This window comes from Aquila chrysaetos, chromosome 3 (assembly GCF_900496995.4).
Source record: "Aquila chrysaetos chrysaetos chromosome 3, bAquChr1.4, whole genome shotgun sequence".
Taxonomy (NCBI): domain Eukaryota; kingdom Metazoa; phylum Chordata; class Aves; order Accipitriformes; family Accipitridae; genus Aquila; species Aquila chrysaetos.
Genome location: NC_044006.1, coordinates 62,187,767 through 62,213,699, shown reverse-complemented (window position 1 = coordinate 62,213,699; position 25,933 = coordinate 62,187,767). Strand labels below are relative to the sequence as shown.

The window sequence follows — 25,933 nt, the reverse complement described above, 5'->3', positions numbered from 1 at the left end:
TTAGCGCATTTGAATTTGAACCTGAAGCTGAAGTTAAGGGCTCTAGCAGTGTCTTCCTGCTCCTGTGCAGACTCTGGGGTACCTAACTTCCATATCTGATGTCTTTGTGGTCTGTTTTAGGGCTTTTAAGGCACTGACATCTTCTAACAGGTTTATAGGAGCGCAACACAGGCATGCTAAAATGCTGGAGCAATTTATGTCAACTTGCTTTTTAAAATGCAAGCAGCAAAGGAAAAAAAAAATCACATCATATAAAAAAGGATGCCTATTTTACCAGAAGCAATGTAAAAACATTTTAAAGTTGGGTATTAAACTGAAGTACACATATCTTAATCCAAGACAAAAATTAACAGGCTATCTGAAGGAGGATATTGATTGGGCAGTTTCTTCCTAACCCTCACTGGCTCTGCAGGTAGAAGGATTCAGTCTCCTATAAAATATGCAGATAGAGGTGAGTATTTAAATGTATATCTAACAAGGTCTGTGTGAGAATGATTAAATATATGGGGTTTTTTATTCCAGTAAAATATTCCTATCCCTAAACTGATAAAGTAGTTTTTAAACTGTAACTCTCGAGACATTTTCTGTCTTCTGGTATGCTCTAGGCATACCAGGTTTATGTAATTCAGAATAAAAATTATAGATCCATTTGACAGAGAAATACAGACTTGTAATCCAAGGAAATGGAAGATGGCCTTAAAGTGCTAGTTCCTGAAAGGGGAACTGAAAACCAGGTAATTTATTTCCTTGGGAAGGACACTATTCTTGTGTTTCTGGAGATTAAAATATACCACCTGGAACATTCTTGAAGCAAGAAACCTCCTCTTCCTGCCCTCCTGCCCCTTATGCTCCCCTCCTTTAATAGCTGATACTGCTGCATGAGAGGAAGGTAAAACAGTGCCAGTAACTTTCACTTGTGGTCTCCTGATAATGTTTAAAAACAAGAGAATGGAAAGTTGGAGGAAGCTTTCTTCAGAACACTCCAAGTCTCAAAATACAACATCATTATCCAATGCAGCAGTATTCACATGTGTTTATAGAACTTCTTAAACATAAGAGAAAATTACTACTGAAAAATTTGGAGTTTATAGAAGTGCTCTTATAGCTGCTTGTAGTACTGTGGCTAAGGTTAACGCATTAAATCGGAAAAAGAGACACACCTCACACACAAACCAACCAGTGAGAGGACTTTCCATTCATAGCAGAATGAACTCATCCTCTAAGCAAAACCACGAGAATAAAAACACAAAATGCCTTAAGGAAGGCTGAATGACTGGCATGCACAGGCTGGAATAAACCCACTCACATTTCAACCTGACAAAGCTGCAAATATTCTCAAACAACTGGCTCAAGCGACTGCGTGCAAGCTCTCCGAATGAAGTGCTACTTACTTCAGAATCCTGTAAAAAATCCACTTGTCTGCCTTTACACAAGGGAGGAAAGAAAGAAGGTACAGATGCAGCAGAAGGGGTCAAAGTCTTCTCAAAATAGTTACTGACAATGCCTGAAGCTCTCTTTAGCCAGGTATTTCATAATTCTTGTTTTAGAGAAGTTTCTCACTTCAGCTAAGATTCCTTTCCAAAGGACCTAACACTCACCCACTAAGAAAACAGAAAAGTGACTTCACAAAAGTTACCAAATATCAACATGCAAGGCTGGCAAGTACATGTGCAGTCAAGATGATTCAGATAAGTCAGATAAATTTAGAACAGTGCTTTCCTAAAAGCATGCGTTCACCAAATGCAGTAAATATGCAGGAGCTACATCCAAGTGCTGATTCCAAACTTTAGAGCAAAAAATTTATTAGTGGAAATCTCCTTTTAAGAGTTCGCTGCCATCTGAAGTCCTCAACAATGTTATTCCTTGGTCTGCCTTTAGTATTTCCATCCATCACTAGATTTATCCACATAAAAAGCTATAGGCTCTCCAACCTTGGAGGACTAAGCCAAATGCAGTGTGGCAACTTCACATAGGACCAACCTTTTATGGTTGGAACAGTAGAGCTTTGATACAGCTAATCTACCATAAATAGCTCTTGAAACTCAGAAGGATCAAATCAGCTGTTGCAACAGTCCCAGCCTGTAGCTGCTTCAAATCCAATTATACTGTCAATGCTATCTTGCGACTTTCCTTTTTATTCCCCCCATCCAAAACTTTTTTAGTCCTGCTCCTGTGAGAAATTAAAATCTGCAAAGACAAATGCAGCAGAATAAAATGCATTTAATAAAAATTTGAAACAAATGCACAAGTATTCTTACAATTATCTTAAGGAACAGAAGTGTTATTCTGTTAAAAAACAGCTTAAGAATTTGATGCCCATTTAAAAAAAAAAAAAAATTACCAGCCCTGACTTGTAATGCAAACATACAATTTGAAATAAGCAAACAGTTCCAAGAACAGCAAGCTCAGCTTTAAAAGGTGGGTGAAACCAAGCAGATAAACTTCATGGAGCACTATCCATGTCCCAGATTAAGGCATAAGGCACCAAATTGCTTGCATATTTTTTCTGTAACTTAAATACACTTGAGAAGTACTAGAACTCGCTGTCATAAATCCTAGTATTACAATGTTTCCTTTCAGGTAGTTAGAACCATTTTCACAAAGAAGCTGAGAACTATAATTTAAGAATTCTTAAGGAACTGGGAGCTTCCAAAACATATGTTTACTAACCATACAAGTCAGTATAACTCTGAAAATTACCACTAGGACTACTAGATCACAGTAATTCCTGAGAAGCTAGTGCAGTGACACTGTTCTGGAAAAAAGATACAGGTTTGGATCCAGTGAAACACAGAGGAGCAGCATTATCTTTATGGTTCACCTCACAGTGCAACTAAACAGTGCACAATGCAAGTACATAAGTATATGCGAATAAAAGATATTTTTTTAACCATACATTATTAACGTCTCCCCAGTCTTTCCAAAACAGTGAGTTCAATTACTCCAGTGGAGTACAGGAACTCTGGTACTTCAAAGGGGAAGAAGTATTTTGTGGGCAAAGCCTGGATCCGTATCTCCCATCCTACTCCTCTCTGAGCTTGTGTTAAATTTTATCATCTCAGTTAAAGGGCCTGGGTTTTAAACTTATTTGCAAAGCATGTAATATACCTTGAACACAAAAAGAGTCACTGGTTTCAATCTTGCCTACACAGATAATGACAAAGCAACTTCAATTAAGTGTGGCTGTTTTAAATGAAGTGGTTTGCTATCTCCTCTAAATTGTGCGTGAAGAACCCAGCTGGGCCACCTTCTGGAAGTCTCAGAAGAAGTCAAAGAGCTGGAAGAAGGCACAGAGAGTTTTCCCTTTAGGCCCTAGCAAATGCCCAACTGAATCAATTCAGATGCATAGGAGACAGCGAGCTTTTCATTAGCATGGAGTAAACTGAGCATGTGACAAGTAGATAAAACAGACCAACAAGATCTGCCCGAATAAGTTTATCACTTTGAACACAGCTTGTAGAACTTGTCACATTATGCTTCTGCACTGTGGTGAAAAAAAGTAGCTGAACCAACTGCTGACAAAAGTTCAACAGAGCTCTTAAAAATGCAGCAGGCATGCTTGCAAGAGCAGCCGTGAGCATGCTGCCAGAGCACAACCACTGGTGCTTTATACCCTATCCATAACCATTTAAAATCCAAGGTCTTTTATTACGGTGGAATTTGAAGGATGTGAGTTATGACATGGAAACACACCCCCTCTCAAGGAGCAGGACTGGGATTGCTTGTTTCTTTTATAGAAACCATTCTACATTTATTCTTCCTATCACACAGAGAACTCTGTTAAAGATTTCATTCTCACACCTAATTTGAAAAAAAAAAATTCCTGTATGTGCTCTTTTCACATAGACTTCCTTGGCTATAAACACACAAAGCAGAACTGACTACGATGGAAATGCAGCAGTTTCTCCCTCTTCCTCCCCAATACAAAATTTCTGTAAACACAAGAGTAGAGGAAGCCACAGCCAATACATTAGATCACCACTAGCTCTTCACAGCAAGCGTAAGATCTAGCATGTATCTTCCAGAGACTATCAATTCTATTATCAAAAAGAGTGAGACATCATGCGCTTCTCAGGCCACAGGTTCTGTCCCAATGAAGACAGAAGTACAAATTAACAGACACACTTCTGATACCATGGTCTTGCATTGCAAGAAAGGATATGTGCTTCAATGAGTAACAGTCAAGAAATAACACCAGTGTAACACACAGTAAAGTGCACACAGCTTGAGAAGTCTGGCTTAAGCATGCATGCATTTAACAATTCAGCTTCCCAGTTACAGATATCTTCTTTTCAGCTGGAGAGGGGAGGGGAAGGAGAGACTTCCCAGAAAAAAAGACAAATTTAATAAAAAGTGACTTACCAGCATCCATTGTTAGAATCATGACCCCACTTCTGTGTCCCAGGAAGCAGGAAGCCTTACCCATCCAGTATATGCGAATGACTCAGAAGGACAGCATGGCTTTGTTTCAGCTTATATCTTCTAGCTCATTCACCCCTCCTCCCTCTCGTGGGATAAAAGTGTTGCCTGTGCATGGCCATCCCTATTGGCTCAGCTAGGGAACCACACTCATTTAGCATATTCAAGTTTCTGTGAGAGCCTAAATGACCCACAGAGGATTTTTTATTTCTCTTAAAAAAAAAACCAAAACACCAACTCATCCCCTCCCAAACCAACACAAACACTTTTTGTCTTTCCGGGAGAACAAATCGTTCATTCTTTCACTATCAGATGCATATTACAGTTGGTGTTATTGCCACAGGGCCAAACAATTCCCTACGCTCTGAATCGATGAGAAGGTGGCAAGTCAGGGAGGACAGTCCCTCACACTTCACTAATCCCCAGTTTGGCTGCACCGCCTGTCTGTGGGAATAAAGCCACATGTTTTGTGTCAAAGCCTATGCCCTCCAACCCAGCTTATCTTCAATGCAAACTGTATATACCCCCAAAACTGAGGACCTCTCGGTTTGCCAGGGAGGATTTGCTCTTCCATTTTATTTTTAAATAGGCAGAACAGTAGAAGATTGCTGTCTTACTGAAGACACACACCTGGACTCTACAGGTTGAACTCTGCAGTGAGTAAAAAGCAATTTTTTTTCTTAACCTGTAGGGTTCTCTAAATGTAATGACTTGTATAATCTAGGCTGACTGAAGAATTTAGAAAGCTGTTACTATCTATTTGTGAAGCACCACTCCAATGAGATAATACTGTGTTAAAAAAATTCACCACAATGTAAGGGAAAAACCTATCTGATCAAGAGGTATCACAACTCTTAACTTTGATCAAACCATAGGACACCCTAAAAAGTGCACTTGGAAAGACAGAAGGTGGAGGGGGAGAGGAGTTTGTTTCTTTCTGTACTCCAAAATCCTTAGGAACTTGCAGTCAGACCCTGAAAGGCGAGCTTCTGTATCTTGCAGCGTGAACTGCTGACAGACTTGATATCTGTACTTGGGGATTCAGCAAACACAGTGAATGAAACACTAGTGTTCCTTGTCTCCAATAAGAACTACCTTTTCTAAATAAAGCATGGACATATTAGGCTACTGTCTCACCATGTTAGTCACTGCTAGATAACCTAAGATTCATAACTCTGCGATACAACCACAAGTGTATTTTGGAAGTGTTGCTTGTGGTTGTTGAAATAAACAGAGTACTCCCTCTCCTCCCTCCCTCTGTTTTTAGAAAACGTATCAGTTGCAAGTCTCAAACACCAAGGTTTGTAGAGACACTAATGAAATTAGAATCCACAATTCAAAGAAACTAGCAAGAGAAGTACAACTGAGTCATCATTTCTCAGATTTCTTGACCTTCTCTTGTTTTGCATAGCTTCACATCAACACTCTTGAGTCATTACAGTTTGGGGGAAACAAAATATTCCTAAAGATGAAAATTTCTGACATTTTCAGTAGGACACTGCAAAAAAAGCTTTGGAAAGAGGCATGACTAATTTAGATCCTAGAAACAAACCTGAAATCTTTCACTGAATGGAAATTAGGAAGAGATGACCCAGGTGGACAGGTTGCTACTCAAAAGTCTTACTACAGAAAGAAGCACACTGTGTCAGAAAGGGTGTCAGACTGAATGGATTAGTGGTTTCGTCCAAAGTTTACCACTCTCAAATAGTACGGATTCCATTTTGTTGACCATAATAAATAGCTAAGGACATTTGGCAACAGCCCAGGTCATGTGCAGAAACGCATGTTAAACTTCTGGGAGTGACATGAGGCATAGCTTCCTTTCTTACCAATAGTTATTAATTTGAAGAGAGGTGCAGCAGCAAGGAAGATGCTTTTGCACTCTCCCTATCCCACCCTCTTTCACCTGGCAACATCTTTACTAAAAATTCCCAATGCTCTAAATAAACAAACAATACCCCCCCCATGACAACAAAAATCAAAGTTTTGAGTATGTCTTCAAGTAGTGCAATCCCAAAGCCTGAGAGGAACTATATGGAGAAAATAGCAAAAGACCAGTCCTTACCAGCAACATAGAAGGTGAAGAGCTGGTATGCTTTTAAGCATAACTGAAGACCTTGACTCTCTGCACAAGACACCGGGCTAATCCCAACACTGACACTTCCATCCTCAGGCAAACTGAGCATGAGCAATATTGCCAGAGAACATTAGGCACAACAGGTACTACACCAAACACACACATTTTAACAAAAGCATTATCATACATTGTGTAAGAGCAAACCACTTTCAATAGGATGACATTCCCTGTAAGCTTGGCTTTTGCAAGCAGTCTAGTGCTGTTCTGTAGCAGTAAAGCGCAAAAGTTCAAGCAAACTGTTCTCAAAGCAGCAAAAAAAAAAAAAAAAAAATCCCGAGTCAGCAAAAGATTGTGAGGTACTGCATGGCATTATTTTTTAAAACAGTGCAAGCATTAATAATTCAGCTTACAAAGTATTCACAAAAGTAGTTGAATTGAAACCATAGTAGGGGGGAACAGTCTCATTGACATCTGAGAAAATAAATAGGAAATAAATGTTTTTGCCTTTATCCTCAGAAGGGAGAGGATAAAGTTTCCAGCTAGGTTAGAGGGAACACAGCACAGGTGTTCAACATGTGACATTAACCTGAAGGATACTGCTGCACTGACAGGGGATTTATAAAAACTGGGCATCCCCAGTGTCTCAATTCTATCCTAGATGGCAGAAATGAAACAATTCACTGTTTTGCAAGCTACACCAGACAGCAAGAGTTGGCTGAAACTTCTGTAAATAAAAACAAACCAATATTAGAAGGAATACTGCATGTTTCTTCATATATAAGCAGGGCTGCTAAAGTGTCCAGCAAGACAGCACATGAACTTGCACATGAAGCCTTGGCCTTGCTGTCTTTTTTGGAAGTTACACAACAGAGGTAGTACACGATAAATGGTATGCTGCTAGCAGAGCCAACACACTGTAAATTAAAAAAAAAACACAACAGAATACCTGTTCATAAACTGTGTCTACTGGAATGATATGAAAAGAGAGTATAAGTGACTCATCTGATTGTGCCCTGCATATTTCCCAGCCTCTAAAGTCAATGGACAGTCTTACCCAGATGTAACTCCAGCAACAAAGTAGAAAGCTAGGTTATGACCTCCAGAGATCACCGATTTTCTTCCATCATTTTACGGTCTGATAATCTGGAGTCCATGTAATTGCTTACTGAATATATAAGCCAGTTATGGGTACAGTAAATACTACACAGTATTGCAAGATGCTGTGGAAAAACTTAAACACGTTCATCTGAAGGTTATATATCCAAATAGCCTGTGGTTTAGTTATCAGACCTTCTCAAGCTATGTCTTGTCTTATCTTAATCACATTCAATCTGTAAATTGTGTACTGTTAACAATCTCTGGTTGTTTAAATTGTCTACTATATAATCCCTATGGATTTTAGTTGTTGATTTTTTTTTTTTAAATACAGCCAAAATACCCATTCACATGGTCTAATAGTATCATCTTCTGAATGTTACAACCATTTTATGATGGTATATACTAAGAAGCAAGTTCAGCAAGAAATTCTCTGGAGGCTTGACTTACTTGAGTCTTTGCTGGAAGAAGTTATTTAAGTAATATTACCTTTAACAACCGAAATTCACAGGACGGTTCACATAATTTTCAGTACATGCTTTAGTCTTGCAAGAACAGGCTACATCTGCTCACCTTTATTAAATTATTCACTGCACAGAAAGTATACAGCTAATAACTGTGATGTGAATATGCTTGCTCTAAACATTTTTGGAGGAGACTTTATACAAATGCTTTAATTCAGAATCATCAAGATTCAATCCAATTTTTCCACGACCATGCTCCAAACCCAAATCTACAGGAATCAAGGTTAGGTTTTGTTTTTCTACTGCAAGCTCTTCCAACTTTTCAAGCTCTCGAGCACATGTAAGAATAAGCTCTGTCCCTAGTCCCCCACTTTTTCTTTTTTTTAATAAGATGTTAAAACCAGCAAAATAAACTTTTATTCAAACTTTCACTCTTTACACTGTGCTCCCCCAGCCTTCAGAAACTATGGGAAGTTGCAAGGAAAACAGTTCTCACATGATTTTGGAGCAACAACTGAGACAGTGCCTACCATACCTCTGAGAAAAAACATAGGCTACATGTGGCAAGAGAAATTGTAGGATGACAGCTCTTTCCAGGCATTATGGCCAGAATTAGACACCAGTTCTGTTTTAGGAAAGTTAAGAGATAGATCATCTATATATTACCAGCGAGATCTTCTTGATCATGTCCAGGAAATAACATCTCTCCACTCATCAAAATTACACAATTCTCCAAGAGCAAGATTAATCCCATGCACTACACAAGTTACAGGAGCTCTGCCTTTATGGGACTGACAGAACCTGCTACGCAAATTTATGCTCAAAAAAAGGTCCCTTTTGTTCTTGGTTTGTGTTTGTGTAGGGAAATGCTTTCCCATAGCCAAGAACTGGAACAAAAAAAACCCAACCCTGAATCAAATCTAAACTGCAAATATATCACCAAAAGTCTGCAACATGAAGAGTGGGCAACATGAAAAGTAGACTACAGATCTGTAATTAATTAAAATTTTACATTTGAAGGAATTGTCCGTAGCCTAGAATGGCTGAAGCTATTTTGTTTTACAACAAGAGGAAGAGGGAATGATAGAAAAACTGGAACAGGGGACCCATCTCAGCTGCCTGCTGCCTCTCAGTGCATACTGAGATAAAATTTTGGGAAATCTTACTGTCACTTTCATATTGAATAACATTTCTTCTTGAAGCAGCATTAACATCTCCTAGGTATTTAAATACCATCCAGCTCTTCTGAAGGTCCTAAAGGCTACTCTGGAATCTTAACTATTACACCACCGCATTTTATTAATGCTACATATATAGTAGGAGGCGCACACAGATTCTTCTTTAAATGTTTGATACAAACAACTCCAGATAAAAAAAAGAAGAAAAACAGCAACCCATAGTTCTTAGTTCACATATGCATCCATTTTTCAGCACAGGCTCACCTTAAATCCCAACCATCCAGGCCTGACCCTCTAGGTAGATCTGCATCACAATGTCCAAGTGGCTCACAATCCAAAAGGCAGTCCTCCTCCTACAAGAAATAAACACAAAAAAGTATGGGTAAGAACCACAAATACAGATGCCAGGGTATGAAAACAATTTCAGAACTACCAGGCAGTTGCACAAAGGGGATGACCTGATTGACTATAGGGAATGAAGCAGTTTAGAGTATATTGCTACCTTGCCCGTTCCTACAGACAAGATCATCACCACAAGCAACAGCACTTTTCAAAGTCCAGCTATTAATGCACTGTAGCTATATTAATAGGGAAAGAGAGGTCTTGCAAGTTTGCTAGGAACCCTGAGGAACTTGACTCTTCAGTTACTAGAGTCTGAGCCTTTAACATGAGGCACATTCTTGAACTACCAATTTCTCTAGAAATGCCGAGCTTTCACTTAACCATCTCACAGAAAGTAGACTGTGTTACACCTTTCGATAAGATCAAGCAGCCTGGAAGACAACAACAAAACAGCAGCATCTACCAAAAGACTATTACCCTCAAAATCTTTAATTTTAAACATCAGTGGATGTAACTGGAAGAGCCAGCTCTCTTCCTAGAACCACAGCAATCAGGAGAAAGACCTGAGACTTCTCCCAGTGGAGAGCACTTGACCTATCAAGCAAGTCCAGTTCTGCGGGCAACACCTGTCACGTGGCCTGATTTTTGATCCCCACATCTTGAACAACAACTGCTTTTATTTTCTTCTTTGGCAAATACAAAACACTTCTGGCTTTGCCTGTAACACTAATTGCTTTCCCAGAGGGTGATTTAGAATCATAAAATCATAGAACAGTGTGGGTTGGAAGGGACCTGATTAGTATGTGGCTCAGAGGCTAGTGCCATCAGTGGAATTTGGGGGTTTTTGATCATGAGGAGGTTTACATGGCACCGGGCTTGCTGGCGACAGATGGAGTCCAGCTGTCTCAAAGCAGAAAAAGGATTCTCGCTCATGAGATGGCGGGGCTCATAGAGAGGGCTTTAAACTAGGTTTGAAGGGGGAAGGGGATAAAACTAGGCTCACCAGAGAACGGGCCTGAGAGCGGTATGCCAATGCTGGGGGTGGAATCGATAGCCCAGCTCAAGTGCATCTATGCCAATGCACACAGCATGGGCAATAAACAGGAGGAGCTGGAAGCCATTGTGCAGCAGGATAGCTATGACTTAGTCGCCATCACAGAAACATGGTGGGATGACTCCCATGACTGCAGTGCTGCAATGGATGACTATAAGCTCTTCAGAAGGGATAGGCAGGGAAGGAGAGGTGGTGGGGTGGCTCTCTATGTTAGGGAGTGTTTTGATTGTACAGAGCCACACGATTGTGATGACAAGGTGGAGTGCTTATGGGTAAGGATGAGAGGGAAGGCCAACAAGGCAGATATCGTGCTGGGAGTCTGTTATAGACCACTCAACCGGGTTGAAGAGACAGATGAAACATTCTACAAGGGCCTGGCAGTAGTCTCACAATCATGTGCCCTTGTTCTCGTGGGGGACTTCAACTTTCCAGACGTCTGCTGGAAATACAACACGGCAGAGAGCAAGCAGTCTAGGAGGTTCCTGGAGTGTGGGGAAGATAACTTCCTGACACAGCTGGCAGGTGAGCCTACCAGGGCCCGAGCCCGGCTAGACCTACTGTTTACAAACAGGGAAGGACTGGTGGGAGGTGTGATGGTCAGAGGCCATCTCAGGCTTAGCGACCATGAAATGATAGAATTCTCAATTTTTGGTGAGGCAAGGAAGGTGGTCAGCAAAACCACCACTATCAAACTTTGGCCTTTTCAGGACACTGGTTGAGAGACTCCCTTGGGAGACAGTCCTGAAGGGCAAAGGGGTCCAGAAGGCTGGACATTCTTCAAGAAGGAAATCTTAATGGCTCAGGACCAGGCTATTCCCATGCGCCGCAAAATGAACCACCAAGGAAGATGACCGGCCTGGCTGAACAAGGAGCTTTTGCTAGGACTCAAGAAAAAAAGGAGAGTTTACCATCTTTGGAAGAAAGGGCAGGCAACTCAGGAAGAGTACAGGGATCTTGTTAGGTCATGTAGAGAGGAAATTAGAAAGGCAAAAGCTCAATCTGGCCACTATTTTAAGAGACAACAAAAAATGTTTTTACAAATATGTTAACAATAAAAAGAGAGCCAAGGAGAATATCTATCCTTTATTGGATACAGAGGGGAACATTGGCACCAGAGATGAGGAAAAGGCTGAGGTACTTAATGCCTTCTTTGCCTCAGTCTTTAATAGTGTGACCAGTTATCCTCAGGGTACTCTGCCCCCTGAGCTGGAAGGCAAGGACGGAGATAAGAATATACCCCCCATAATCCAGGAGGAAATAGTTAGTGACCTACTACACTGCCTGGACACTCACAAGTCTATGGGACCAGATGGGATCCATCCAAGAGTACTGAGGGAGCTGGCAGAGGAGCTTGCCAAGCCACTCTCCACCATTTATCAGCAATCCTGCTCAATGGGGGAGGTCCCAGATGACTGGAGGCTTGCCAATGTGATGCCCATTTACAAGAAGGTTCGGAGGGAGGATCCAGGGAACTACAGGCCTGTCAGCCTGACCTCAGTACCAGGGAAGATTATGGAGCAGTTCATTTTGAGTGCGCTCACATGGCATGTGCAGGACAACCAGGGGATCAGGCCCAGTCGGCATGGGTTCAGGAAAGGCAGGTCCTGCTTGACCAACCTGATCTCCTTCTATGACCAGCTGACCCACCTAGTGGATGAGGGAAAGGCTGTGGATGTTGTCTACCTGGACTTCAGTAAGGCCTTTGACATACTCCTTGAGAAGCTGGCAGTTCATGGCTTAGACAAGCGTACTCTTCGCTGGGTAAAAAAACTGTCTGGATGGACGACCCCAAAGAGTTGTGATGAACAGAGTTAAATCCAACTGGCAACCAGTCACAAGTGGTGTTCCCCAGGGCTCAGTACTGGGGCCAGTCCTGTTTAATATCTTTATTAATGATCTGGACAAGGGGATCAAGTGCACCCTCGGTAAGTTTGCAGATGACACCAAGCTGGGTGGGAGTCTTGATCTGCTGAAGGCTAGGAAGGCTCTACAGAGGCATCTGGACAGGCTGGATCAACGGGCGAGGCCAATTGTATGAGGTTCAACAAGGCCAAGTGCTGGATCCTGCACTTCAGTCACAAACACCCCATGTAGCGCTACAGGCTTGGGGAAGAGTGGCTGGAAAGCTGCCCGGCAGAAAAAGACCTGAGGGTGCTGGCTGATAGCCAGCTGAATATGAGCCGGCAGTGTGCCCAGGTGGCCAAGAAGGCCAACAGCATCCTGGCCTGTATCAGAAACAGTGTGGCCAGCAGGAGCAGGGAAGTGACTGTTCCCCTGTATCGGCACTGGTGAGGCCGCACCTCGAGTACTGTGTTCAGTTTTGGGCCCCTCACTACAGGAAAGACATTGAGGTGCTGGAGCGTGTCCAGAGAAGGGCAACCAAGTTGGTGAGGGGCCTGGAGCACAAGTCTTATGAGGAGCGGCTGAGGGAGCTGGGGCTGTTTAGTCTGCAGAAAAGGAGGCTGCGGGGAGACCTTATTGCTCTCTACAACAACGACCTGAAAGGAGGTTGTAGTGAGGTAGGTGCTGGTCTCTTCTGTCAGGTGGCTGGAGATAGGATGAGAGGAAATGGCCTCAAGTTGTGGCAGGGGAGGTTTAGGTTGGATATTAGGAAAAATTTATTTGCTGAAAGGGTTGTCAGGCATTGGAACAGGCTGCCCAGGGAAGTGGTTGAGTCACCATCCCTGGAGGTATTAAAAAAGTGCGTAGACAAGGCACTTCAGGACATGGTTTAGTGGGCATGGTTGACGGTTTGACTCGATGATCTTAAAGGTCTTTTCCAACCTAAATGGTTCTATGATTCTATGACCTTAAAGATCATCTAGTTCCAACCCCCCTGCCATAGGCAGGGACACCTTCGACTAGACCAGGTTGCTCAAAGCCCCATCCAACCTGGCCTTGAACACTTCCAGGGATGGGGCATCCACAACTTCTCTGGGCATTTAGCCCATATGGAGATTCATGTTGATGTGGTATCCAAGTAGGTTGTTTCAAACTAGCTGAATTATCCCAGCACCACAATGTCCTTATAGATGCCAATCTCCATAAAAACTCACAATAATAACTGCTCTGGGCTTGCTACTCTATTCTGTACCACCAATGCAGTTGTTTCTTTCCAAAGAGCAGTGAAGAGATCTCCAATGCAGACCTGAACTCCATGAAACAGTCTGTGCTGTTGAACAGATTATTGTCTCCCTCCTGTAATATACCTGGTAGCTAAAACATTTTTACTCTTGCGGGGTGAGGTTCAGCTCACCTGCATACATTTTTAGGTGCCATATATACTGCTTTCACTTTCACAGCTGCTTTATTAAACTTCCTTTTTTAATCTATAAAGAGGCACAAAATGAAGTCATGATATCCTACGTGACCAGAGCAACAACTGTTAAGAGCAGTCAGGTCACTGCTCTGCTTCCACTGCAGCTGCTGAACATGTCAGACACTAATAACAGCATCTAGAGAAGAGGTCAAAACAAACATAATTATTGAAAAGACAGAAAGACAGATAAGACAGGAATTTTGCTCGAAGTGGGAAAAATTCTGATTTTAGGAGACAAGTAAACCCCCAAACTCAGACTATCTTAGAGTCCATGGGAACAGATAAGGCAGTGATTCATTGTTCTCCCTAATGTTATGCAGCTGTTCACACATTTTAACTAAGCCAGTTTTTATGGTCTACCCACATTTACCTTTGTATTTCAGGCAAGAAGCTAGCCTAAAGTTCCCAGAATATGGTAAACCACATGCTAATATCTTCCCATTTCCAACTTCCATTCACCTCAAATGAGCATTCCTGCACTTTGGAAGGGTAAATGAGTGGGGACTCACTTCAGCCTTGTAAGAAAGTTGAAGAAAAGAGATAGTCAGCAAGGGGTAGTTGAAAGAAAGATAAACTAGTTTCTCCACCATCACATAATGCTCAGTTTCTGAATTCCTTCTTGCTACTTAACTGTAGGGCTGCCTGATTACTTCTACTGTTCCTACCTTCTTCCTCTTTATGTATTAACATTTTAAAAAGACAGAAAAAGAAGGATTTGAAATCCAGATATCGTTTTGGTCAACTACTTCACGGGTTTCCTGGGAGCTGTTGTGAGGTGGGAAGAGGTGACATTTATAATGCACAGCACACATTAAACCTGGTGCACACTGCCGCTATCCAGTAACATATTTTGTTATTTATTCTTTTATGGCAAATGCTACGGTTGTGTATTGGAACAAGAGAGAGAAGACTGTGGTGCTGTAGTTTTGAAGGCCTGCAGCTCTGAAGCCTGTCAAAGTCTATCCTTTTAAAGGAACCTTGAACATCAGGTGTGAGTTGAACTATCTTGACAGAGTTGGTTACTTTTTTATATTTGCCTATGTCACTATATTCTACACATCCTTGTTAGTGTCAGAAGTCTTACAAGAAGTGTTGGCAAGAACACACAATGAGACAAACATAAGGCCTAAGAAATACAGAGCACCTACCAGGGAACATTTGAGACTGAAATCAAAATGTGAGAGCTGGCAATTGAACTCTAAGCTTTTGAAGACTGACCTTGGCTGCGATTTTTTTGCACTCTCTCTCCAGTTCATCTGAGAAGTTTCTGGCAAGACACTTGAACTGTATATCTGATAACTCCTGCATTTCGAGAGTTTAGAACAAAAGCAGGAAAACACACTCCAAATATTAATTTTTGCCTTTTTGATGGAGTCTGCTTTATTACACAATAGATAGTTCCTGGAATCAGTCAGTAGTTGTCGTGGTTTAACCCCAGCCAGCAACTAAGCACCACGCAGCCGCTCACTCACTTCCCCCCCACCCAGTGGGATGAGGGAGAAAATCGGGAAAAGAAGCAAAACCCACGGGTTGAGATAAGAACAGTTTAATAGAACAGAAAAGAAGAAACGAATAATGATAATGGTAACACTAATAAAATGACAACAGCAATAATGAAAGGATTGGAATGTACAAATGATGCGCAGTGCAATTGCTCACCACCCGCCGACCGGCACCCAGCTAGTCCCCCGAGCGGCGATTCCCCGCCCCCACTCCCCAGTTCCTATACTAGATGGGACGTCCCATGGTATGGAATACCCCATTGGCCAGTTTGGGTCAGCTACCCTGGCTGTGTCCTGTGCCAACTTCTTGTGCCCCTCCAGCTTTCTCGCTGGCTGGGCATGAGAAGCTGAAAAATCCTTGACATTAGTCTAAACACTACTTAGCAACAACTGAAAACATCAGTGTTATCAACATTCTTCACATACTGAACTCAAAACATAGCACCGTACCAGCTACTAGGAAGACAGTTAACTCTATCCCAGCTGAAACTAGGACAGTAGTACATCATGAAGGAAAGACAGACTTCAAAATATCATTTGGATACTTGATATTATGAACTAGAAAGAGGAGCTAGTAGGTAATCGCTTCTGCTTAGCCACAAAGATCCATTTTTGATCCAGGAGAATAATCAAAGTTACAGCTCTTCTAGACAAAGATTCTTCTGGATGCAGATAGCATCAATATTTGGACTAATTTAACACCTGACCAGCTGAACCAGGAAAGACTGTCACTATGTGCACTGCAGACAGAAATATAGCTGCTCTGCAAGAATCTGCAGTGACCCATCAGGTTGTTCACTAGGCTGGCTACAGGACAGCTACAACAGCTTCTCTTCTTTAAGATAAGCCTTGTAGTTCTGGAGCTCTTATGTGCAGAACAGACTTTAAAGAGTTTCACTGAAACAAATTAAGGTTGCATCCCTCCAATGTCAAAAGGACAGGAAAAGGAAAGAAATTTTTAGGATGTTTTATTTGTTGCTTAATGACTTATATCACATCAGTTCTGCAAAACCATCATCTTCTCAGGCTCTTCAAACCCAACCCAATGAAGCCTGACACCACAAAACTTAGAGATGTTTTGCTAAGGCCCCATTCTCAAAGCCTAGGTACATCTTCATTTCTTACAGAGAATAAAAAAAATGCAGCCTGGAAAAACCTGGGAAAGAGGTAGAAGAGTGCAAAAACTTTCCTGTGAAGCCAGGAATCCTCACAGAGAGTTCAATTAAACCAGAGTCTAACACCTCCTTCACACTATCTCAACTGAGGTGTCATCCTTCTTAAAGCTCCAGAGGCACGTAACAAAATATACTGGGCAGCAGCCAAGTGCAAAGGAGATTTTCAGACTGCTGGTTATGCTTTCACAGTGTCCCCACTCCCTTCCAGCCCACCAAAAAGAAAGGCCACAAAGACTGTCATCGGTCCAGGTCTCTCCTGAACATTCAGAAAATCACTTAAGAACACCAAAATTCAGCTCTATGCCTGCACTTACCCTCTATATTGGTGCTAGCCTGTAAACTCTTAACATCTCATGTTCTTATTTTTCTTGTTTTCGAGGCACTTCATAAGAACCCTACACAAGAGTAACACGATACAGGCACTTTTCTGTGTAGGCAGTTCTCTTAGAAAACACATTCAAGAGCTCAAAACCACCCTGCTGTTATTTTTTTCTATTCCACCATCTTACTTAAATTGTCATTGTGATGTAATCTGCTCCAGTCAGCAGGAGTGTCCTTCAGTGCATTTCTCTCCCATTTGACCTCATATAACACTGTCATAGTTTGACCATCTGTTCCAGTGCCCCTAACCAATGATGTTTTCAGAAACAATCTGCTTTTGCACATTCCCGATGTTTAAAGAAATTACTTTTCTGGAGAACTGAAGAAGACCTGCTGAGGAGACAATCTCTACAAGTATCATGATAGAATCATGCCTGACTATGCTTCCCTCAACACGCAAAAGTGGAGCCATTCACCTGAAAGTTACCAGCTCAGTGCCCAAGAAGTTGACAACTACACTAAGAATAATGTGCAATTCTTTCACTATGCCCTTAGTAAGTACAGTGCACAAGTTAAGGATGACTCCTATAAATAGCATGGCATATAGAAATATATCTGAACCAAAAAGTCATGTTATTTCAATGCAAGATGAATGTTTGAGGTGCACGTTGGAACAATTGAGTGTGCATATTCATGCTTACCACATTAAAGTGCTGTTATTGATACTTGCCAAATACTCCTTAAGCAAGGAGAATTAAAAGCAGGAAGCTCAAAAAAGCCCTTTAGCCAAGAAAGTCATAAGACATGTTAATATGAAGTTTTTTCCACAGTAGTAGGCTACAGTTTGTCTTAGAATCTGGTTTCAAATTTGATGAAATAGGATTCTGCAAGAAACTCTATACCACCTCACAGAAGCTCCCATCATACACTGACCTCTAGTGTAATAAAGACTCAAGACATCAGAAGTCTCTTCAAAGCCTTAGAAAAATTATCAAATTATTTTCCCAGCACTCTGAAAGACATTTTCATGCAATAAACCAGACCGAAGTCAGAAGGGCCTCACAGGATTATTCTCAATTGTTTAACGAAACTGGAGCATGGTTAAAAGAAGCTACATAACTTAAATTGTTCTAAGGATGTGAAGCTACTGCTGTGTTTACATAAGGTAATTTACATCAAAGCTGCATTTAACTACTTTGAACACCAGCTTAACACCTAAACATTCTGGACATACAGAATTGTTTCCTAACTACAGTTTTACAAAACTCAATTAAAGAACTTTTCAAATAGAAACACTTGGTTTGGGCAAGTCCTGTACTGGACAGATCACAACTAGATCAGCCCAGATTCTGTATCAGACTTTTGGAGGGCATGTGAACAGAGCTGCTGACTCAGATGTACTTACTGTAGCCAGCATTCAAGACAACAAGTCTGCTGGAAATGCGATATAAAAATCTGCGTGGGTCCTCACTCACTAAAGACACAGGGCTCACACAGTCAGCTGCAGGTGTGGCCTCTTAGAGAGCCCAGGCAGACTGGGGTGGGAGAGTGGCTGGTTGGTTTTGACCAACAGCGTTTGAAAAGACACCAAAAGAAAAAAAAAAAAAACAACTAGTTAGTTTCAAAACTATCAACTTTATCAACTATCAACTTTATCAACTTAAAAGCCAAATAAAAATGTTCCCCCCCACAACTTTAATGATTAAAGAATCTGTATTTTGTTACAAGCTAACTATAGTTTTATGATAAAAACTATTTAATGAAAGCGTAGCAAATTCTAAGACAGCATTTCTGAACGGGACAATTAAAATGGATGCCCAAATCATTTAGGGCTTGTACACCACTTCTGTCCACTCCCTAAGCACCTGTCCTAAGCACCTGACTTTGGACAACAAATCCCAGAGATGTTCCCTTTACTTCAGACCATTTCTTATGCCTCTTTGAAAAGCAGGGCATCATTCAGAATCTGTTTCCAAGTGAAGTGACATTTTCAAAGTGCCCACATTTTCCAATGTCTGTACATGCTGCCTCCGAAATGCAGGCATATGTGGCTATGTTGGATGTCCTATGGCTATGTTGGATGTGGCTATGTAAAGGATGTCCTTTACATTTGCGCTCACAGATTCGTGTCTGTGAAGACAACCTAGAAAGTAAGGACTGAGTTTTTAAGACTGGTTTCTAGCTGTGAGTACCAGAACTCAATAAATTCTTATCTGTAATGATAATATCTGAAAGAATAGCTTTACATTACCACTACTTAACGATGTGTTCGAACCTAAATATCTAAAGTTTCAGACCACTTCTGAAATACATGCAAGTCATTATGAAGACAACTATTATTATATACCACACTTGCCTTCTGCACAGCAGTGAGCTTCTTGCCACCCCAACAATGAATTCCACCGCAACATAAGCTGTGACCTGTGTCCTGAAGTCTGCTTTTTGGAGGTACTGTATCCTGCAATCTAAACGTGGCAGCCTCTTGTCAGACCGAGGTGATAGCGCCAAGTATACAAGTCATAATGAAGTACAGCAGCCTTCATGCAATTTGGTAAGCAGTCTAGAAGAAATGCAATTCCTAGCTACTGGTCCAGAATGCTAAAGGTCAAATCTTACCCAGAAGAATTGCTTTTCTTTTCTACATCACAGTCATTTTATAGCCAAAAACTCTTACTCCAGTTATAGCATGGAGTCAAACAGTAGCACTCAGGATTTACAAGGATATCGGTCGCTAGGTAAGGTCATTTCAGGCAGAGTTATGAATAAGATTCATGTTTTAATATGAGAGATCCTGGTCAAAGCCACTCAGCCACACTTCATTTCCCATTCAAGTATGCCAACTCGGCCCACTACTTACCTCACATACAGCCCATACATCACTTAGACAAGGAACTGTATTGAGAAATCCCTTATGCTAAACTGTAATTTCTATTCAGAAGATAGTTTGCCACTGACTAGGAAAGCACGATACCACTCTCCCAGTCCAAAGGGGGCAACAGTTAATGCATAGACCACATCAGACATCTGAATAAGTGCGTGAGTGAGCTCTGACAGCTTGCACAGCAGATCCTTGCCATTGTATTTGACAGAATGTGTTCTTCCAACTATTTTTTCCCTAAATTCTTGTATTTAATTCAATGCATGTGGTGGCGGGAATGACTTTTAGAACAGTGATGTACATCAGTACACAGATGTTCCACATTTGTCATGTCGCATGAACCTTGTGGCTAACACCCAACCATTAAAAGTCTAAAAATCCTCCTACATAAAAATCCACATGATGCATTTGTTCCTAGAACATCAGACAATATATTAGATTGCTGGAGACAGATTTGTCCAATGTTATCTTTTTTTTTTTTTTTTAAACTGCAACAAACTTTCTTTGGTTTCAAGACAAAAGTAAAAAAAAAAAATACACAGAAATTAAGTCAAATGGTAGCTTGACAAAATTTGTCAGAGCTAGAAGAAAGCCTTTCAAACTGAATTAACTGTAGTGTATTGTGTAAAGAGAATGCATATATGTTACACATAATCATGTCCAGAATTTTTTGTTGATAGCCCTTTTTCTAAAGAAACTGTAAAAACACAGGAGTGAAGCAGATAGCTTCATAACCAGCACAGAGCTCTAAAGTCTTCACTCAAAGAAGTTTCCTAGTTTATTCATTCCCAAATTAATCAAAACAAAAAACAAGGCATAGAAATTGATGCCAGAATACATGACCTAAGCTCTGCCCTCTGACCCTTACATTCAGCACTGCCTTAATGATAAGGAACATAGCACAAATTGCTGTATCTGTTAAGAAATTTGTGTGTCCAGGATTAGTGAAATACTCCATTCTAAATTTTGTATTAGGCCATTGATAAAGCATCATGCTGCAGATTGCGTGAGTTATCAGGCAACTGCGCACTGACTGATTTTTTACTGAGTTGGCAATATAATACCATATAAGGATTTGTTTCAGACACTAATTCCTGAGCTATCTTTATTAAAAGGCAGTAGCCCTTAAACATAAATGTGCTGTAATCAACAGATCATTGTCCATCCAAAAATCACATTTCTAAGGGAAAGTTACCTGAAGTTAACTATGTATTCCTCCTAGAATGCACCCAGCTTACATGTGAATATCTACAGTTATGGCCAGCTCAGTATGTTTGGATTTTGGCATACACTAGAAAGCATCAATTAATTCATACATCAGTATTTCCAAGCAAACAATAAATTTAAGTAGAATAAATCTAAAGCCACTTCCTACCAGTTATTGCATGTGACAGACCTGCAGTCAGCACCCTATAACACGAGAGACATGGTTCCAATTACTTGCTGACAGAAGCTTGTGTGACCTTGAAGTCACTGGGGTTAGTCTCTGGCTCTACAGCAATCTCAGCCAACTGCTGGCTACCAGATTCCCACTACTCTCCCTGCCTGCGTGAGTCTATCCCTTCCCTGCTCCACAACATGTTTGACCCTGCACTGACTCATTTCAGACCAGCAACCATAAAACTAATTCAATTGCTTCCTTACACATTAAACACAGATGACTCAGTATGGGGTCAGAAAAGCAGAGGGGTACAAAGGGGGAAGCTGGTACATATGGGTGAGAACATGGTAGCTAGCCCCCACAATCCAGCTCCCAGTCCATCATTCAAAATGAAGAGAACTCTCCAATTTTACAGGGGTCTGGTGAGGAGGAGTAACTAATAGTTAAAAGGGCACTGAGATTCATGGTAGCTCACTGGGGCAATTTTTTAGATTATGTGCCTAAGGAAGGGAATTTTTTCTACAGAACACCTGTTTTGTACAAGTCTGTGGCTCCCATTACCCAAATTTCTAAGTTCTCTAGGGACTTTGCATCAGACACTGAAGTAAAATAAAGCTTACAGGGGGATCCATGCTGAGGCAGGAGACTCCAGGACAAACCTCTGTTTTGTGGGAAGTTCTAGTATAAGGAAGGTAATGGGGAACAGGCACCAAAGGGGCCTTCCCTTCAACAAGTCTGCATGCTCAACAAGATCACCATTTGCCGCTGTTTCTGGGATTCCTTCTGTATTTGGGTGTGGGGCATCACACAGCAGATTTATATGAACAAGTGCAAATTCCTGTATAGGAAGTATGCATGCTGCTTTATCTTGATCAGACAACACTTAGCCATAAAAAAGGAAAAGGCAATACATGGTCTTCAGGAGGTTCCCTAGATAAGATGTCCCCAAAAGCTGAATCTCATTTCTCCTCTCTCAAGAAAGGGAGGAGGCCCAATCCATTCTTCAAGCACCCCGAAGGGAAGCTACAGCTTCCTGTGATCTTCAGTGTGGTGGCTGTACCTCTGTTGCTGTTTGGGGCTGGCTACCTCAAAGGCCAGGAAAGACAATCCATTAGTAAGTCCACCAACTCCATGGCTGAACACGTCTTCTCAGCTATCTCTCTCCAACACCCGTGATCTGGGGAGCCTTTTTTTCTAGACTGCTGCAACTGTTGTTTTCTTCCTAGTTCTTCTGTTGGCACAGCTGTCTTAGGTGGCAGAATTAGATAGCATGTATGGGATCAGAACAGGTATGTGTTAATAGTACCAAAGCAGAACCAGAAACATCACAGCAAATGTTCACTTTATTAGCACAATTAGAATACAGCAGACAGAAAATATTTAGCAACATATACTATCTAGCAGAATAAGTAGCAAAAATCTTACTCAACATTTAAAGGCTATTTCATACAGAAGATTATAAAAGTGACCTGTTGGAAACACAGCTATATTGGTAAAGAAATTCAGCACATATCTAACGATAAGTTTCTTTCTCAGACATTCTTTCTACAACTGCCATGTATCTCCTCACACATACTTTAAACAATGAAGTAGTAGCCATTAACCCATCTGCAAAACCTTAAGTAGCCTCTGGAGCATTTAGTGTCCTTGTTTGTTTTACGAAATCACATCACAAACAATCTGGTCTTATTCATGAGCTAAGTTTTGGAAATTTTACTCAGTGGACTACATAATTATGGTAGAGATTATCTAGTCCTGTGGGATTTGCATAGTTCCTTGCTAACTGTCACTGCTATTAAAAAGTTTATGTTGCTTCTAGTTTATTTATGGACTTAGGTTCTCTCATTTTAAGGTAGCCATCTCAAATTATAGCTTAAGTCTAAGATTAGAGCAATTTTGTGGTGTACTTCATACAACAACTTCATGTAACAATAGCAGCCTTGTTAGTAATACAGCTGTGAATACTATATGTAGAATACAATAGTCTGAATTTAATGGAAGCAACATCATTACCACTCGATTTGCCAGTTTTGCATAAATCTGTTCAGAAGATATCTATGCTGCTTGGCAGGCAGTTGAATAAACACTGGGGGGAAAAAAGCAAGCATGATATGCAGCTCTTATTGTAGAGGAAAGTTACATATGTTTATTACAACACAAGAAGCACTTGTGGTAAGATTTTACATTTTCAAAGTGAAGTAGTCTGTCTATGCTGACAACTTCAGTTTTGAAAACGGAAGGAAGTACCATAAGCTAGAACACCAGTAACACTGGAAGAGCCATAGTTTGATTACTTTGCATGTCATTCAGCTGCTAGCGGCAAGAAGCTTCCAACAGAACAAGTGACAGAAGTACATCCTTGCCTCATGTAACTCCTGGGAAAGCTGGGCTGTGATTTTCGCAACGTGTTTACTGCGATCACCACCTGGAGGCCTTATCATTGCTGGCAAGCTCAGTCAGCACTCCTCTCCTCCCGCCTTTACGGCTGGGGAAGACATCTGAACAAGAGCAGAGCTCCCCGTTTCAGGCGCTCGAGAAACTGCAGCACAGAGACACCAGCTCATCCTGCCCTACACAGAGATGCACCCTTTTGCTTTTCCCCAACTCCATGCAAATTCATAACCTACATACTTAGGGCAGATGTTCAGTTTGCCAGTTAGCCAGCAGCAGGTAAGTGTACTTTCTGAAACACTGACAAAGGGCTACAACATAAAGGGCAACTGATTTCTTTTTTTAAATGAATTTTAGACTGCCACATTTCACTTTAAATGACTAAGATTGAGGTGGCTTTTTTTAGGCTGGTAACAAGCTTCTGAAAAGCTAGACACATCATAGAAAGGCAATTCCCTCTCAGCTAGGTAACCTGCTATGCTGGATGTAGAAGGGTAAGAACCTCAATGAATGCAAAAAATAACTATTTGCACCATCTTAGAATTTCGTCTAAATTCAAGGGAATTTCCCTACCTACAGGCTGAAAAAAAAGCAGGGAAAAAAAAACATCAACAGCACAATCCAAACAAACAGATTAAAACTGGGTTTACAGCAAAGAATCAACTATTGTTTTCAATCTCTTCCTTGCAGTTTAGAGAGTATGCTGTAAAACACCCACTTCATGTATCAGCCAACTGGCAGACCCAAGCATTCTGGATTTACGTTATCTGAGTGACTTCTAACCTGCACTTGCACAGCTCTGCTCAGCCAGACCTAGGTTATAAATCAGGACTGTACATATTTGCAACGTGCACTCTTCCTGAGACAGTTACCTCTGACATGTGCAAGTGTGCAAGTAACAGGGGTGGGAGTCTCTTCTGACAGTGTCCTGGGACAGAAACACGTATATAGTTAAAGCTTCAGTCGTGAGTTCAGAGGGCAAATCACATTGCTTGAGCTGTCTTAGGCACACTCACTCCTTAATCTTCAGCTTGAATTCCTTCTGCATCTTTTACTTATCAGTTAGATACACCAAAATAGAAGCCAAGTACTAGCTGCATAAACTAGTTCATCCCCTATATCCAATTTAAAAAAGTAACATACAGTGACTGCCACATGCTCTAGACAGTACGAGTGTGGGTATCCCACTGACAAATAGCCTAAATTCTACACAGGACCCTGGGTACAGGTTTCACTGACTGCACATTCAAGTAACTTCAGCAACTTTGACCAAGGTACACCTGGCAAACAGAAGGTTCCTTTTATATTTGTAAACCAGCTGCCATTGATTCAAGTCACAGTAGTCCATCTTGAACTCATATCCTAACATAGGCAAACACCGATGTCTAATGAGACTTGCAGTAAAGTGCGATGCTCAACTGTGTATCTGAGAAACAACATTTTTGACTTTCAAAATTTTCTCATAACACCCGTAGAAACAGAGCACACTTGTAATTAAATAAATGCCAATCTTAGCCAAAATAAAATATGATCTTAGATTTAAAGGTTTCATTATTTAATAAGCCCCTATACAACTAAAACGTGACATCAGAGGGGGTTCCATTACAGTGTCTCTCTTAGCTCCTTTCGCAGGGGCATCAATTATTTAGGACATCTTCTGAAAGGGCTGCAAAACCAAATTATAATGTTCTTAGACTTGTTAAGTAGCAACAGTTATGAAAGAGATATTTTATCAGCATGTAAACCAATGACTTCTGTGAACCTAAAAAGTACTATGGAACAGATTTCCACATATGCTCATTAGATTGTCTTCCAAGTTCTCAAAATGAATTTTTTGAAACATTCCTTCAGGCTCAGAGACATTTGCATGTTCTGATTTCATAAGAATAGCAGTTTTTTCCTTCAGAAGACACATTCGATTATGCTGCAGATTATACCACCTCTTCAAAAAAACCCATACATTCAAGACTTCATTACAGCAAGGTAAGTTTTATTTGATTTGCCCAGTTTCTCTCACTTCTCTGACTCATTTTGCTGCTGTGTTACCTCCTCATTGTAACTTAAGTCTACGGCATTCAAAGTATGTGAAGTTTCAGCATTAATACCAAGCACTAAGGTCTAGAGAATCATTCCCTCAAGCCAGAGCGTATTCCCTTTCTCCTGCTTTCATCAATTTTGATACTTGACTGTCTCCCTCAGCATGCCACTATAGGAGAAACACTGAAAATCAGATGCATCATTCATCTCTAAGAGGGTTTACAAACAAGAACTTGAGCACATTTTAGGTGAGCAACTGCTCACTTTGCATTTAACTTAATTAGTCCAAAGCCATTAGTA

General features: G+C 41.0%; 1 protein-coding gene across 5 annotated transcripts in view; it reads right to left on the bottom strand.

Moving 5' to 3' along the window:
* SVIL (supervillin) overlaps positions 1 to 25,933 on the bottom strand; it is a 144,121-nt gene that overhangs the window by 100,972 nt on the left and 17,216 nt on the right. For 2 of the 5 annotated variants that reach the window (XM_030008287.2, XM_030008289.2), the window contains exon 2: positions 9,498 to 9,586. Coding sequence is in view for 2 of the 5 variants with exons in the window: in XM_030008285.2 (XP_029864145.1) it covers positions 4,363 to 4,426 (64 nt within the window). In the remaining 3 variants the exon portion in view is untranslated. Of the gene's footprint in view, positions 1 to 1,391; positions 1,928 to 4,362; positions 4,471 to 9,497; positions 9,587 to 25,933 lie in introns of those variants that run through there. The other 3 variants (XM_030008285.2, XM_041122267.1, XM_030008288.2) reach the window with 2 other exon arrangements.